At 44.7% G+C, this 17,825-nt stretch overlaps 1 protein-coding gene across 1 annotated transcript in view; it reads left to right on the forward strand.

Annotated features, from left to right (window-relative positions):
- The first annotated feature begins 7,560 nt into the window (after positions 1 to 7,560).
- Positions 7,561 to 17,825, forward strand: part of CLIC2 (chloride intracellular channel 2) — a 38,808-nt gene continuing 28,543 nt past the window's right edge. Inside the window, exon 1 of the mRNA XM_074278606.1 lies at positions 7,561 to 7,849. Within this exon, the coding sequence (XP_074134707.1) occupies positions 7,793 to 7,849 (57 nt within the window). The 5' untranslated portion in view covers positions 7,561 to 7,792. The remainder of the gene's footprint in view (positions 7,850 to 17,825) is intronic.

The following is a 17,825-nucleotide window of genomic DNA, read 5'->3' on the forward strand; positions in this document are numbered from 1 at the left end:
ATAATTTGGAAAAATGAATTAAAAAAAATATTATCCCTTGTATTCATTTTTCCAAATTATCCCCCCCATGACAGGCAATCCCATACATTTACATATGTTACAATATAACCCAGATACAATATATGTGTGTAAATACCACTTTCTTGTTGCACATTAAGTATTAGATTCTGAAGGTATAAGTAACCTGGGTAGATAGACAGTAGTGCTAACAATTTACATTCACTTCCCATTGTTCCTTCTCTGGGTATAGTTATTTCTGTCCATCATTGATCAACTGGAAGGGAGTTGGATCTTCTTTATGTTGAAGATTTCCACTTCCATCAGACTACCTCTCCATACAGTATTGAAGTGTATAGTGATCTTCTGGTTCTGCTCATTTCACTCAGCATCAGTTGATGTAGGTCTCTCCAAGCCTCTCTGTATTCCTCCTGCTGGTCATTTCTTACAGAGCAATAATATTCCATAACCTTCATATACCACAATTTACCCAACCATTCTCCAACTGATGGACATCCATTCATCTTCCAGTTTCTAGCTACAACAAAAAGAGCTGCCACAAACATTTTGGCACATACAGGTCCCTTTCCACTCTTTAGTATTTCTTTGGGATATAATCCCAATAACAGCAATGCTGGGTCAAAGGGTATGCACAGTTTGATAACTTTTTGGGCATAGTTCCAAATTGCTCTCCAGAATGGCTAGATTCTTTCACAACTCCACCAACAATGTATCAGTGTCCCAGTTTTTACAAGGGATAATGTTATAAAAAAAATTACTCATGCATATATATTGTCAAAAAATTATAAATAAAATTTAAAAAAAAGAAAAAAGAAAAGATCTCAGTGCTCTGTACCCTATCTTGCCAGGTGATATTCAGAATCTTTCTCAGAAAATCTGAATGGAAGTGATTTCCTGGAATGGCGCTAGTATACTGTCCAGATTTCATAGGCATACAATAATGATGGCAGCACTTTCAGTTTGGTAGGCAGTCTAATATTTCTTCCCGCAAACACTTTCCTTTGGGGCTTCCCAAACACTAAGCCAGTTCTGACAATGTGTATATCAACCTCATCACCTATGTAGACAATCCTGGAAAGCATATTGCCAAGGTAACTGAATTTATCCACAATATTCATAATTCTCTATTTGCTGTAACTACAAATAGATGGTGTGGTGTTGGCTGGTGGAGAGCCTCTGTTTTCTTGGAGTTCATTGTGGGGCCAAAATTAGCACAAGCAGCAGAGAATCAATCTGTATTTTGTTGCATTTCAGCCTCAGAGACTGTACTGAATGCACAACAATCTGTAAATCAAAAATCACACACACAAAAGTTCATGCACCAACTCTCCCTCCACTTTCTCCACGTCAGTGTTGGCTTTAGCCTATTCAAGTTAAATAATTTACTATTCGTGTTGTAGCTGACCTTGGTGCTTTACTTGTTCTCATTGAAGGCACTGGGCAACATTGCTGACCACGTCATGCTAAAAGGCATGGGAACAAGCACACGGCTCTGGTTCACTCCATTAGTGACTGGAAAAGCATGATAGCATTGCCCATCATCCAGAAACTGTGCAAGCATGCCATCATAGAATTCTATGACGTACAATACTGATAAACTTCTCTGAGCAACTAAATTTTTCCATGATCTTCCACAAGCCCTCACAACTGACAGGATCTAAGGCCTTGGTCAGATTGATGCTGTGTAGAGAGACCTCTGTTCTGCTCCTGGCATTTCTCCTGGAATTGTCAGGCAGCAGATCCTAGAGCCATTCCTTGGTCCTTTCTGAAGCCACTCTAACTCTCAGGTAGATGACCATCTTCCAGGTAAAAATAACCTGGGGAGAAAAACCAAAAATGCGAACAGTTATGTAACCCATTTTCAATTAGCTTTTTTATGAGTAGTAGAATCCCTGCCTTGTAAATGTCAGCTGAATAGAGTCAGCACCAGGCAATTTGCCACCAGAAAGAAGAACCTAATGGCATTCAAAACCTTTTCTTCAGTTGGAAGTTCAGCTAGAAAGGGACTGACTTTAACCTGAGGTATATGGTCAATAGCTTCAGCATCAGCTGATGATGATCTGTTGGGAACACTATGGGAGTGTTCAGCCCATCTCTTCAGGATCATGTCCTTATCACTCATCAATGTGACTCCATTAACACCGAGTAGCTGAGATACACTCTAGGTCTTTGGCCCATAAATATCCTTTAGGGCATCAAAAAAGTGCTTTGGATTGTTACTATCAACATAAAATTTAATTTCATCTATATTCTTACTGAGCCAAGAATCCTGCATCTCTTCTGAGCTTTGCTTGCACTTTACTTTGGGAGTTAAACATTGCCTTTTTAGAGGTGGATGAATGATCCTGCTGGTACGCATTGTAGATTTCTCATTTTTTCATTTAGCAGCTTCTAAATTTTCTCATCAAACCAGTTGTGGTGTTTGTGGGTATTCTGACCCACATAAGTGCTGTAAGCCAAATCTCTGAAAACTGCCCATTCCTTTTCTTCTCCATTGTTGTGTTGGCTCAGTTTATCCTCTGAGTTAACACAAACTGGTACCTCTCAGAGGAGCACTCTAATCTGTTGACATTAATTCTTCTAGTAGTTTTTTTTTGCCTTTGGCCCACCATTTTTGTTGAATGTGAAAGGATAAGTCTATGATCAGTCCGATATTCTGCACCACGCATTGCCTTGCTCACTATGTCTCTTCTTCTTACGATCCCATAATTTAATAAATGCCAGTGTTTGCTGTGAATGCACCTCCATGAAATTGTATTGCTTTTAGAAAAGTGGAAGACAGTGCTGGTGATGAGGTTATGAGATGCACAAGTCTTCAATAGTAAATGACCATTGCTATGACTGTTTCCAACTCCATTCCTCCCAAGGACTCTCTGCCTTGTCTGGTAGTCTGAGCCTACTCTAGCATTAAAGTCACCCAGAATTGTAAGCTTGTCATCTTTTGGCATATTAATGATAAAGGTCTTCAGGTCTTCATAAAAGTTTGCTTTGACCTCATCAGAGTTCATCATCTGGGAACATAGGCACAGATGTGATGGTACTTTTTCTGCAAGTGGCAATCACATTGGCATGAGCCTGTCTTTCATTGCTTTTGGAAAGCATGGGAGCTGGTTTACTAGATTAGTTTGGATTGCAAAATCTCTACCAGCTTCATGGTGCTTCTCCTTACTATGGCCACTCCAGAAAAAGGGGTATCCATCTCTGAGGAATGATGGCCTTCACTTGCCAGCCTTGTTTCACTCGGGGTTGCTATTTGTAGGTGATATCCGATGAATTCTCTTGCAACAAGAACTGTTCATCTTTCAGATCTACTGGATTTTGTGTTGTCTACAAGTGTACACACATTCCATGAACCAATGGGGAATGGAATCATTTTCACAAATGTTTTTGTGCATTTGTTTTTGTGTTTCGATCTCAAGGTAGGATCCCTGACTACCATGGTTAGCAGGCAAGGGTTAGCTTAGATGAAACTGACAACGTTTTAGGGCACCATTTTTTCTCTTTTTTTGTTAAGTCTTAACGTTATTCAGTATTCATTATTTTACAATGACAGAATAATTCTCATATTTGAATTGAAAGATCACTCTTTTTGATTCAGGTTCCCACCCATATGGGCTCTAATATGATGTGAACTTCTTTAACATCATTTGTTTTGACTTTTCTTTTTTCTTTTTTAAAATGTTTCTCAATAGTATTTTATTTTTCCAAATTCATATAATGATAGTTTTCAACATTCACGTTTGTAAATCTTTGTGTTCCAAATTGTTCTCTTTCCCTTCCCCCTCCTCAAGACAGCAAGCAATCTCATATGGGTTAAATATGTGCAAATTTTAAAAATACATTTCCATATTTGTCATGTTCTGCAAGAAAAATTAGACCAAAAGAGAAAAAACATGAGAAGTAAAAAGCAAGCAAACAAACAAACAAAAAGTTCAAAATACTATGCTTGGATCTACATTCAGCCCTCATAGTTCTCACTGTGGATGTGGACGGCATTTTCCATTCAGGAACTTTTTTAGCCCCTTTCTCACACTAGGAGGTGAACAGTACTGTCCTTTAAAAAGGATACTCAAACACCCAGGGAACTGTGGAATCCTAGTCCAGTGAGATCACCCTATGGTCTGGGCTGCCTGCAGTTAGGGTTGTGACTGTATCTCCCAATGTATCTCTACCGGATACTTTGTCATTTTCCTGTTGCCACAGGATTTTGAAGTACATAAAATTTGCAAAATGGTATAGGTGACATCTTTTTATTTGTGCACAAATTGGTTTTAAGGCAGTCAGAGTTGCACAAAGTCATCAGACAAATTCTCTCTTCCAGCGTTATTACAGACCAGTGGCAGGACAAAGTCAAAATGACTAGTGAAGAGAAAACTATGGAAACTGAATGTGAATCAAAGCATAGTATTTCTCCTTTGGTTTTGTTGTTTGCTTGTTTTTTTCTTTCTTGTGTTTTTTTTCCCTTTGGATGTGATTTTTCTTGTGCAGTATTACAAATATGGAAATATATTTAAAAGAATTGCATATTTAATTTATATCGGATTGCTTACCGTCTAGGGGAAAGGGGTGGGAAGGAGGGAAGGAGAAAAATGTGGCATACAAGGATTTGCAAAGGTGAATGTTGAAAACTATCTTTGCACATATTTGGAAAAATAAAAAGCTACTAAAAATGATTGGTGATGGCCCGGGATGCGGTGGGTGACCTTGGCATATTTGGTGTCTAACCAAGCTCTAAACACTCCCCAGAGCCTGCTTCAGCTGCCTGCATGGTCATTGCAACAAAGTGTTCACATTTGCCCATTGCACTGGGGAAGCCTTTACGTGTTTGCAGTAGATACCCCCTTAACTCACTGATGATTTTGAGTCCCCTAGATCGATTTCAACCTGGATTACCCCATCTGCCAAAATGTTTTTATTTACTACTACACATTTTATAGCTTCTTAGAGCCACATTTAGGAGGTGGATGGATACCAAAGATGTAAAGAAGCCCTCACATCAGAGGTATTAGTCTTCTGTGAATATCCATATACCCCAATATTTTGAGGCACATTAAGAGAAGTCTTATTTCTTTTTAAAAATTAATTTTTAATACACATTGCTTTATGAATCATGTTGGGAGAAAAAAAATCAGAACAAAAGGAAAAAAACCATGGGAAAGAGAAAAAAAACAGAAAAAAGTGAACATAGCATGTGTCAATTTACAATCAGTCTCCATATTTCTTCTGGCTGCAGATGGCATTTTCTGTCCAAAGTCTACGGGGATTGCCTTGGAGCGCTGAACCACTGAGAAGAACCAAGTTTTCCTAGTTGATCATCGTACATTCTTGCTGTTTTTGTATATAACGTATTCCTGGTTCCACTTGTTTCACTCAACATCGATTCATGTCAATCTTTGCAGGCTTTTATAAAATCAGCTTGAGCATCATTTCTTATAGAACAATAATATTCCATTACCTTCAACCATTCCCCAACTGATAGGCATCCACTCGTTTTTCAATTCTTTGCCATCACAAAAAGAGCTGCTACAAACATTTTTACACATGTGGGCCCTTTTCCCTCCTTTAGAGAAGGCTTATTTTTAAGGAAAACCAACTCCAAGGGTATACAAAAATATTTATAGCTACTCTATTTGCAATGGCATAGAAAGGCATATATCAACTGGGGAAGGACTGCTCAAGCTACGGCATCTGAATGTGATGGAATAGTATTACACTGTAAGAAATGATGAAGGGGATGCTTTCAGAAAAACCTGGGAACACTTGCATGATAAATGAGCAGAACCAGGAGAAAAAATCATATCATTGCAATAAGACAAACAACTTTGAAAGAATTGGACACCAATCATAAGTCTGGAAGATTGACCTACATACTTACACACACACACACACACACACACACACACACGCACGCGCGCGTGCACACACATACACACACACACACACACACACACACACAAGAGAAAAAGGAAGACAATGTGGATACATCTGAGCTGTTGATTGCTTTTAACATGCAAGGGTTTCTGACACTGGGAATTTGGCTTCATGCTGCAGAGAAAAGAGTAAATGGCAGGCATCTGGGCTTAGAGACAAAAAAAGATTCTCTAGTCTAAGTACTTAGTAAACCTTAAATGTGTATTTGTGTGTATGTATATGTATACAAACATGCATACATATATATATATATTTAAAGAGACAGATCCACTATTTTACATATTTTTTTGTTCCACATAAGATTCTCGAGAGCAGAAAAACTGTCTTTGTCTAGCACATAGCAAATAGCCTCAGCCACTTTCTAGCTGTGTGATCCTGGGCAAGTCACCTCAACCAATTTGCATCAGTTTCTCTCATCCGTCAAAAGGGAATTATAACAGCACCCACCTCCCAGGGTTGTTGTGGGGACCAAATAAGAAAATATCTGTAAAGTGCTTAGCGTGGTGTTTGGAACATAGTAGGTGCTTTACAAATGTTAAGAGCTGCTTCATAAATGTTAGCTACTAACTAGTATTTTCACAGTGGTTTAAGGTTTGCCAAGTGTTTGACATACTTTATGCTGGTCTAATCCTCACCTTTGCTCTGGGGGGGTTGCTACTATTATCCCTATTTTACAGATGAAGAAGGCAGTTAGCAAGGAAGTGACTCGCTTAGGGATACAGAAGTAGTAGTTGTTGAAGGCAAGATTTCCACTCTGCTCTTCCTGATTTCAAGTCAGACACTCTACCTGCCTCCGTTCTACACATGGGGTTCAGTGACTTGTTGCAAGGCTAAGATTTGAATGGATGTTGTCTAACTCCAAGTTGAGGACATTAATGTAGTCTCTGATTCCTTTTCTCAATGTCCCTTGAACTTATTAGAATCTCTGCTTTCCCTTCTCTAGTTTTTTTTAGCTCAGTCAAGCCTGGGAACTTCATCTGGGTCAGTGTTGCCCACCACACCTTCCCTCCCGCCCTCCACTGCCAATTAGTTGAAATCTGCCTGGCTCAGTTGGTTGGCAAGCGTTAGGGGAGAAGTGAAATCTGCAAGCAGGCTGGGAAATGACCCTTCCCATCTCTGCTCCCTGCCCCACTTCCTATCTGCTAATGATGAGGGCTCCCAAGGACAGACATTGCTATGTGTGTGTGCTCTGTGTTGAAATGGTGGGGTGGAGAAGGGGACAGGACATCACTTTTTTCCTCTTTGGGATGGGACAATTCAGTAAATGACCTTCCTGACTGAGAAAATCCAGGACTCTGGGGGCCTGTTTCCTGTAAGAGCTTTTGGATGATGTCAGGTTATAGGAACAGATAGGAGAGGTCCTTTTCTGGGCGTGGAGCCCAGACCTCAGAGGGAGGTTTCAGGATAGCATTTGGCCCACTTGACAGATAAAAGCAAGTCTGTAGGGGTGTGCTGAATCTGTTCATGAGTGTGTGTGTGTGTGTGTGTGTGTGTGTGTGTGTGTGTGTGTGTGTGTGTGTCTTCTGTCTGATGCTGAGTCATGGCTCTGAGACCTCTCTGGTTAGCAACAACCACTCCCTTCCACCATACACGCCCCCTTTTGCCCCTCCTTGATTGAAAACTTTAAAGTCAACAGGAAGAAGGAAAATGAATTCAAGAACTTCCCCTAAGTGTTTCAAGTTTAGTCACCCCATATCTTGATAAAAAGGGTCTGCCCCTAGTTCTAGCCCTTCCCAGCCGGAGTCTACTGAGAGAAGCCCGACTGCTTCCTGGGCACCAGAGAGGCTTCTGTGCTTTGGTGGGGTGGTCTGCTCCCAGCTGGCAGTGCAGAAAGCAAGATAAGATGGCAGGCTTGGGGCCCAGCGCCAAACAGGAGCCCGAGATTGAGCTTTTTGTCAAGGTGAGTTTGCCCACTGGCTGGGTTTCAGAGGGAGGGTGGCATGAAGTGGGGGGGGTGGTAGAAGGTAGTCAGCAGAAGGAAGGAAAATCAAGTAGGGGGCATCGGGAGGCCACCTTTTTTTTTGCTGGAAAGATGAACAGTTCTCAAAGTATTATTCCTTGGCATTCCAGAAAGAAGTCTTGGTGATTTGTCTTGACTCTGAGTTAGCAAGAAGAAACAAATGTTAGGTTTACAGTGAGGAAGAACAAGGTTCTGATTCTGCTTCTCGTGATCATTATCTATGTGACTGGGCAAGTTACTTCCTGTCTGATTGTCCATTTCCTATTCTATAAAATAGGAAGGGAGGAAATACACATTTATACAGCAGCTACTATGTGCCGAGGCACATGCTAAGCACTTTAAAAAAATATCTCATTTGGAACTTAGGCCAACCCTGGGAGGTAGGGATCATCATCATGTCCATTTGACAGATGGGGTAACCTACAGGCAGCTGTTAAGTGACTTGCCCAGGGTCACACAGTCATTGTCCGAAGCTACATCTGAATTCAGGTCTTCAAGACGACACCAGGCTCAGGGCTCTGTGCACTGTGGGTCCCTCATTAGCCTCACTGGGATCCTGGGGATAAACAGAGTTTAAAATGCCATACCTTCTTTGGGAGCAGTTGTGGGATGGGATAATCACAACTTGCAAACTTTCTGTGGTTCTAGATCTCTCAGGTGTTGTTATCAAGTGAACCGAGCCCCTCTTGTCCCCTGTAGGCAGAGCACTGATTGTAGAGCTGAGAAGAAGGAGCAGAGGGGCTGAGGGTGAAGAAGATGGCCCAGGGACAGGTTAATTCCACTTTGGGCTCGATCTTGAAGTTTCCTTTGGAAAGCCCCTAAGGCTCTGGTTTTGTACCAGGCAGTGAACGAGGAAGCGAGCAAGAAAAGCTCTCCCTTTCTTCCCTTGCTTATTTCCAGCATTCTACTTGGCTTGGCTGAAGCCCTTAATGCCAGACACTTTCTATGTGTGTCATAAAAGAATTGGCCACTGGAGCCATCAGAGAACGGGCAAAAGTTCCACCCCTGCCACTTGCTGGCTGGGCGTTGGGACAAATCCCTTCCATTCCAGTCTCTGGTTTTTTCCTCTGGCATGTGGGGACCCTAATCATAGCTGCTGTTGAACTGGCTCCAGAAGAAGACCTGGCTAGGGCTTTCTTTGCTCCATCATGATTCATGTCTTCCGGCCTTCAAATGGACATTTGTTTCTTTTCTGTCTCTCATTTTCAACCTCTCTCTTTCCACTGGCTCCTTCCCTTCTACCTGCAGACGGGTGCTAGGGCCTACTTCCCCAGGTTCCCAATAATGGTAGTCTGATTTTTAGGGTCTGAGTACTCCATGTAGTAGTGCCTTAAGGCTAACATACATGAGCTTATCTGACTCCCATGGGGCCAGATGGTGCTATCGTCCCTGTGTTATAGAAGGAAAAAAAAAACACAAAACACCAAGACTCAGAGCTGAAGTGACATATCCAGAGTCACCCAACAAAGATGGATCTAAATTCAGCAGAATTCAGCCCCCTAACCCAGCACTCTATCCATATAGATCCATATAGGCCACATTGCATAGACCCACAGTTCCATAAGTCACTGTCCCGAGGGCAAGTACTCCATAACAACGGCAACAGTTATAGGGTCCTCGGGCTTAGTAGCCAAAGTCTGACCTGTGCAGTTCTTTCTGCTGCCATTAAGCCACCCGGCTGTTTAGCAAAAGTAGCTCTATGTCATGAAGTAGTTGAGAGGGGTCAGACACAGGTTGACATCAAACTGGTATCCAGTTAGTTATGTGAAGAACTCTTGAAGTAAGCACCCAAGTAATCCTCAACTAGAAGCAGAGGGGGGCCTATAGCAACACAGCTAAGATGATCAAAACAATGAACCAGATGGGCTGCCTGACTGCCTGCTTTAGGTCAGAGCTGAGATAAACCAAGAGTCACCGAGATAGGCCATGTCCCCACCAAGCACTTAAGACAAGCTTGCTGATCACTGGGTGTAAGTCACCCTTGGAATTTTTTATGTTCTGTATGTACTGCATTCTAAGGACAGGCAAGCTGACACATTTCCTCCTGGCTCAAGAAGCTAACATAGTTGCTTTTGGAAGGATTGGCGATTTGTTTGTTGTAAACAGCTGGTGCTGGCCAAGGAGACTGCTGGGAAACTTTCAAACACAAGGAGTTCACTACCAAACGTTCCATTCCATTGTTAGAAAGCTCTAGTCATCAAGTATCTCCCCCTCAAATCAAACTGAAATCAGCTTCCCTTCAACTACATCTTGGTGGTGGGGTTGCTCAGTCATTTCCATCCTGTCTCATTCTTCACGACCCCATTTGGGGTTTTCTTGGCACTGATGCTGAAGCAGTTGACCATTTTTCCAGGTCATCTTACAGAGGAGGAAACTGAGACAAACTGGTTAAGTGACTCGTCCAGGGTCTCACAGCTAGGAAGTGTCTGAGGCTGGATTTGAACTCAGATCCTCATGACTCCAGGTCCAGTGCTCTATGCACTGCAGCACCATGTAGTTAGAACATTTTTGTTACTTCCCATCTGATGATATTAGGTAGTTCTTCCCTCAGGGGTCAACCCAAACAAGGCAAGTCTCCCATCATCCCCGCACACTCCTTCAGGCTCAACAGTTTCAGTTTCTTCATTAGCTTCCTCCCAGCTCTCTCTCCTTGGCTCCAGAAGAAGCCTGGCTACCGCTGCTCTTTTTGCTCCATCATGATTCGTGTCTTCCAGTCTCCAAATGGACATCTATTCCTTTTCTGTCTCTCATTTTCGACCTCTCTCTTTCCACTGGCTCCTTCCCTTCTACTTGCAGACACTCAACTCTCCTAGCAGAGGGGTGCTAGAACCTGCTTCCCTGAGTTCCCAATCATGATAGTCTGATGAGGGTCTGAGTGCTTGATGTGGTGATTGTCTAGACTTTAGAATATATTTTTAATGTAGATGAAAATTCTATGTGCGTCCTATTTTGTTCGATATTCACTAGTGCCCCCTTCCCTTTAGCCATTAAAAAAATCCTTCTCTTTACCTTCAAATTGCAAGTCACGTAACTGTCAAATGGGCAAATAAAAGCTGCCGTTTCTGGAGCACAAGTAGCAGTATGTTTTGGCCATATTATCTTAATTGCCCCTTTCAACAGCCCGCAGAAGCCGGTGCTTATAGGGTCATCTTCATTATCAAGGTGGGTACGTAGAGGGATTTTGCCTGAGCCTGCCAGTTATGAGTCTCAAGGACCAAGGGTTTGGAACTTTGCTTTGCTTTCTAGTCACCTTTTCCAGCCCATCTTCTTGTTTGAACTTTAGCAGTTCACTGTGACTCCCAGGCACCCAAAGACCAAGACTTCCACTGACCACCTTGTGACCAGAAGGGCAGCTGCCTCTATGTCCTGGCTATTGTCCTCTATGCCCTCATTGGGTCTGAGGAGTAGCAATACTGGGGAGATAGCACAAAACAGTCACCTTGACTTGCTAGCCATCCCCAGCTCACCCAGTAGGTGTTTCACAATAGTTTTTCTGAATGAATCCATTTTAGCCATTCATCAAGTGGGTAGGTAGCTCACACAGTAGGTGTTTCGTAATACTTTTTTCTGAATGAATCCATTTTAGCCACCCATCGAGTGAGTGGCTAGGTTGGTAACCTCTTCTGTCTTCATGCTTTTTTCCATTTTGAGACATCTGAGGCTTTTTCTAGCAACATCATTCCCAAAGACCAGTTGCGGCTTCTTGGCTTTCAGGGCTCAGGCACTTGCTTCGCACTAGGGTTGGTATGATAGAACGCACCATTCTTTTCAGGCACATGGAATCAAAGCCACCTTCAGTACATGGTAGTTTAAGTTTCTTTTCTCTTCTTCTCCTCCTGCCAATTTTTTAGGAGACATTTGGGAGGTATCTCACTAATCAGGTTAGGATTTATGCCATGGCCCTTTTAATGAGCACGTCACTGAAAGAAAATAATAAAACAAAACGGGGTTTCCCCCGAAAACTTGGCTATGTTCTCCTTCCCCTTCTCCCCACCCCCAGTATTCTCTTGTGCCCAGAGAGTCCTCCCTTCCTGTTATGTCCAGTGTCAAATTCCATTTCCTCCCCACTTCCCATGTTAGGGCTCTGTTCACTCCCCCCAGTTCAGGATGCACCCACTGTCTGCTTTGTGTAATTTCCCCATCTAGAAAGCCTGCCGCCAAAGACAGATGGGGTTCCCTCTGCTCCCCTTTCCCTCCACCACAGAGGCAACCAAAACTGAGAGGATGCTGCTCTGTTCCATCCAGAGAGAAAAAGACACAGAGCAAAATCCCACAAGAAATCCAGGCATTTTCCAGAGCATTTGGAATGAGTCCTGACTCAGAGAGAGTTAAAGGACAAAGGCCTAGTCTGTCCTCTTCCATAGAGAGGACGTAGGAGCTGAGAGATCTGGGGATCCCAGAGGTTATTTAGAATCTCAAGACTGTATAAAAAAAGCTATAGGCAGGAGCAATGGCAGATCATTTCAGGGCATTCATGGAGTTGGGGAGTTGAGAGCCCCAAGAAAGGCTTTGTACAGAAAGGCCTCTAGTGGGTCTCTTTTGCCTCCAGGATCAAATAGAAAATCCTCTGTATATCATTCAAAGTCCCTCATAAAGCAGCCCTACACCTTCTTCTTACACCTTCTGATCCAGTAACATTGACCTCCCAGTTGCCTCCTGAACAAGCCGCTTCAGTCTCTTGGCTCTGGGCTTTCTCTAACGGAGACAGACAGGGTGAAGTGACTTGCCTGGGATCACACCAGGGTGAAGTGACTTGCCTGGAATCACACCACTGGTAAATGTCTAAGGTCAGCTTTGAACTCATGAAGATGAGTCTTCCCGAGTCTAAGCTCAGTGCTCTATCCACTTCGCTACCTAGTTGTCCTTGGGGATGAGAGGACAAGCGAAATAATATAGAGAAAGAAGAGTCTTCCAACGCAGACCCTTGGGAAAGACTCAGGTTTTGTGGGTGTTGCCTGAAGGAAAATCCACCCAAAGAGATTGAGTATTGATTAGTTACACAGGTAGGAGTAAGAAAAGAGAAAGCAGTGTTACAACAAGTAGAGAAGGAGAAAGTGGATGGACAGCGTCAGAGGCTGCAGAAGGGTCAAGGAGGAAGAGTGAGAAAAAGTCATTGGATTTGGTAACGAAGAGGTCATTGGTAACTTTGGAGAGAGCAGCTCCAGTTGAATGAGAACAGAAACCAGAGAGAAGAAGTGAAGGCAGTAAATGGCTTTCTAAAGGAGACCGAAGGGAAGAGAAATGGCTGCTTAGTGGGGATCAAGTGAGGGCTTTTTAAGGCTAGGGGGATTTGGGTGGGGTTGGAGGAAACAAGGAAGGGGGCAGTAGATGTGGAGTGCTGAAGATTAGGAACAGAGTGGGGGTGACAGGAGGCAGTCTGCTGGAGAGTTCTCAGATTTTGCCAGTTTCTGATGCTGAGTTATCCCAGTTTTCCATCGGTAATATGAAGAGGCTGAAATGGATGATCTCTTGGTTCTCTTTTAGTTTGAACATTCTATGGGTTACTAAGGCTTACATAAGGATACCGTCGCCCCAAGTGGTGGCTGGTTTGAGGTCAAGGTTCTTTTTGTTTTCAGGGAGCTTCTGGACTCTCCTGCAAAGAATTGGTCTCCCTACTGGGTCCACCTCAAGGAGGTGTGACTTCGTCAACAGACAGAATAAAGCCCTTCCCTAACTTAACAAGCATTCTGCAAGAGTTGTTGGGGCCTAATACCTCATCACTTGTGACCAACCAAGTTGGAAAGAGGTGAAGGACCTGAAAAAATGAAGGAAGCATTTCCCAGCAGGGAGAACCAAATTTCCCCACGGAAGACAAGCAGAGTGGGAGAAGTTTGGGGAAAGCTTGAGGCAGCCTTTAAGGCTTTGGAGCAGAGGAAGGACAGGAAGAACTGGGTGTAATGAGAACTCAAAGAAAAAGAGAAGTGAGGCTATCATTTCCTTAGGGGACTGTTACAGAAATCGGAGAGTTGGTGGGTCTAAGGAGCAAGTACTCTCTGGAGGGTCAGAGAGGACACAGCCGAGCTGCCCTTTTTCTAGGGCTGCCTCCATAAAGAGGGGGAAGTTGGCCATATCTGAGAAAGTGGGAGGAGACCATGGCCCTGAGCCAGTGTGGGAATTCTTCTCTTGATTTGGAGCCCCAAATTTGTCGGTGTTATGTAGCCCCTTTCCCAATTCTTTCCCTCTAGCCTTCATCTGAACCTCAGCCCCTGAGCTGCTTTGCATTTGCCTTGGTATTGGCCCTGGGAGGGTTCCCAGGAAATGACGCTCACTCTGACGCTGACTGCTGCCTCAGCACAGACAACTAACTGGGTGTGTAGGAATGTGGGAAAGGAGATGGGCAGATGGCTCCCCAAGCCTGGGATGCCAGCGGTTTCCACCCCAAATTAGACCAAATACCCAAGTTCTATACCCCACAGGGCCGCAAACTGGTGGGGATAACTCTCAGAGGAGTAAGGGGACACTCATCTTTCCCCAAATCTCATCAGGTAAGCACAGAAAAAGTGGGAAGATTAGCAATTTTGTTTAGGAGTGTTCAATCCGAGATGACGGTAGAAAGCCCAATTAAAAATATGCCTAAGGGGGCAGCTAGGGGGCGCAGTGGATAGAGCGCCAGCCCTGAAGTCGGGTCAATGTGACCTCAGACACTTAACACTTCCTAGCTGTGTGACCCTGGGCAAGTCACTACACCCCAATTGCCTCAGCAAATATATATATACATACATACCCAAGAATTGCACTCCAATCTCAAGAAAGCAGAAATCTCTAACTCCTTCAATATGTTTTGCCCAATTCAAGAGCTTAACCACTGCTGCTCTAAGCGGGACATTGCATCCCATTTGGGTTATACAATTCTTTACTGAGTTAAGATGTGATACAGATTTACCACTCATTTTTCTATTCTGAAATGAGAGTGGGGACAGGTCTTAGCCATGTGACTACTGTGAGCTAGACTGCTGCTGGGTGAAAGCGGCATCTAGTGGCAGGCCCATTTTATCTGCGGTTCCATGTAGAAGCCTGCATTGCAGTGCTTGTGATCTTTTCTTTTTACTGGCTTTGGGGAAAGCCCCCACCAAAGGAGGAGCAGAATTCTGGAAGTGGCTGGGCTAGCCCTTCTCTTTCAGCTCCTCTCATTTTAGACGTCCTCCCAGCTGAAGTGATGGCGCACTTGGGATGCCCTGATTCTGCCAGCCTTCCCAAACCACCCGTTGCTTTATTCTGGCCTGAGAAGTTTCCTCTCGTTCCTGTTAGCCAGTAAAACCAGTAAGCTACTGCCAGGGTGCCCACATCCCAACGTCCCCTCATGAGAGTCTCCTTCCCCAAGACAACTCAGATGACACAGGCTCGCTGCCCCGAATCTGCGGCCAAAGCTGGGCCAGGCAGGGGCTGCGCCACAGACTCCCCAGATTCTCAGCTCGTTGCCTCAGTGCAAGGCCAACACAGGCAGGCTCCCTATCTTCAGTGTGGTGGAAGCCAAAGAGGAAGGAGGGATCAGTGAAGGATGAAGGCTCAGGGCTCTCACTGTAGGCCAGAGAACCCGAGATTACCACCTAAACTAGCCCTTGGAGCTGTCAAATCCACAAGTTCTACAGCACGGGGGGCCGTGCCCTACAGCCTGCCAGTGGCGGGGGGCTATCAAGGTATCAGTGGCACAGTTAGGAGCCAGAGGAGAAGGGAGGAGAAGGTGGCAGGCGACAGCAGTGGTCAAGAGGATCCCAGAGAAGGGACCCACAGGGAGATCAGAAACAGAAGTCTGGAACCCAGAGGCAGGGACGAGCTGGTCATGGGGAAGCAGGGAGCAGGCAAATTAGGGAAAGAGACCAGCCGTGAAGATCAGAGCCTCAGATTCACAGAGAAATCACTGCTAGAGATCTACAGTCCAGTGGAGAGAAAGATGAAGTGGTAAGGGACAGTAGCTCTCAGGGAGATCAGGGTCAGGGACCCCCCCATGGAGATTAGGGCAGAGATTTTTGCCACAAAAGAAGGGAAAAGAAACTGACAGGGAACAGAGGTACAAAGGTATCAAGGGCTATTCAGCAAGATCAGATGGAAGAGATCGGGAGTTCATGGGAAGGGAAGAGAAAGTTGAAAGGAACACAAGTAGCAGGGAGATCAGGGGCACAGACCTGCCATGGATAGCCGAGGAAGAAACCAGTCTTGGAAATCAGGGGAAGAGACCCACCCAATGGTGATCAAGAGCTCAGATGCCCCCAAGAAGATGAGGGGAGAGGTCCACAAGGAGATCAAGGACAGAGATCTGCAGTCCAAGGGACAGGAAGAGGAAGTGGTAGGAGGCAGAAGGTTGCAGGGAGAACAGAGGCAGAGATGTTTAGCGCACACACAAAAAGTGACAGGACGCAGTAGGGTGTGGGCATATCAGGGGCTCCATAGCAAGATCAGGGGAAAGACATCAGGAGTTCATGGAAAGTGAGGAGAAAGTTGAAATGAACAGCAACTGACAGGGGATCAGGGCCACAGACCCACTCATGTAAAACAGGGACAGAGAAGCCAAATGGAGAGGAGTTGAAGAGATTCCCCATAGAGACCAGAAGAAAAGACCCCCATAAAGATCAGAGGCAGAGATTCCCCCCATGGAGGTCAGATGGAGAGACCCCCCCATGGAAATCAAGAAGAGAGACCAAGGTCAGAAACCCACCCATGGAAATCAGAGGTAGACCCTGTTCTGGGCCAGAACTCTGTCCTTACAACACGAATTCTTACAAGGTGTTAAGTCAGTGGAATTGATAAAGACAATGGTTATCTAGTTGGCGATTAATAGTTCTCTAATTCGGTACAAGTACTTAGGAACTTGAGATAGTTCCAGAAGAGTCACACCTACAATGATGTAATTAGAATAGACTTTATAACAGCCAGCAGGGGCCCAGAGACAGATTCATTCCCTCATCCACCTTTGTGGTGCTGGAGTCTGAAAAAGAACCCTTATAAGAACCTTACACGAACCCTTTTTTCAAATATGAGAGTTCTGGCCCCCCAGACCTCCCGCCATGGAGATCCAGGCCAAAGATCCCTATGGTAGAGACCACCCATAGGGAAGAGACCACCCCCCATGGAGATGCAGGGCAAATATCCCTGGGGTAGAGACCACCCTTGGAGAATGGGAAAGAGATTCCCCCATGGGGATCATGGGGAGACTGCCCATGAGATCAAGGTCAGAGAACGCCATGAAGATCAAGTACCCCGCATGCAAATCATAGGTGGAACCCCATGGAGATCAGGGTCAACAGTGGAGAGCATGATCATGGGGTGAAATTGACAGAGAGAGGGAGCTGAAGTCCACGCGGAAAGAAGGGAAGGTGGAAGCAAATGTGTGTGGAGGTGAGGGGCAAAGATTCACAGGGAAATCAGGGGGAAAAGATCAGGTCACAAGGAAGGCAAGAGAAACATGGAAGGAGAAGAAGGGGGCAGAATTATTGTGGCAGAGACCCCACCCAGGGGATCAGGGGCAGAGACTGAACGTGGACATCAGAGGCACAAAGCCCCCATGGAAGTCAGGAACCCCTGTGGAGATCAGTGGAAGAAATCCAGGTCAAATATCTGTAGGGGTAGAGACCCTCAGTGAATATGGGGACAGAGAATCCCATTAGAGATCAAGGTCAGAGACCCCCATGGACATCAGAGGCAGACTCCATGGAAATCATGGGGTGAATTGGAGAAACACATGAGGGACAGAGAGCTGTAGACTCAGGGAAGAGAAGAGAAGATGAAAGGGGGCAGCAGGGTGCGGGGAGATGTGGGGCAAAGATGTTCACAGAAATATGGGGGGAAAGATCAGGAGGTCACCAGGAAGGGAAGAGAAATGTGTAAGGAAGAAAATTTGGCAAGAGTATTTGGGCAGAGACCCCTCCACGGAGATCAGCAGCAGAAACTCCCCATGGAGATCCGGGTTAAATAGGCCTAC

Source organism: Sminthopsis crassicaudata, chromosome X, assembly GCF_048593235.1.
Source record: "Sminthopsis crassicaudata isolate SCR6 chromosome X, ASM4859323v1, whole genome shotgun sequence".
Classification (NCBI taxonomy): Eukaryota; Metazoa; Chordata; class Mammalia; order Dasyuromorphia; family Dasyuridae; genus Sminthopsis; species Sminthopsis crassicaudata.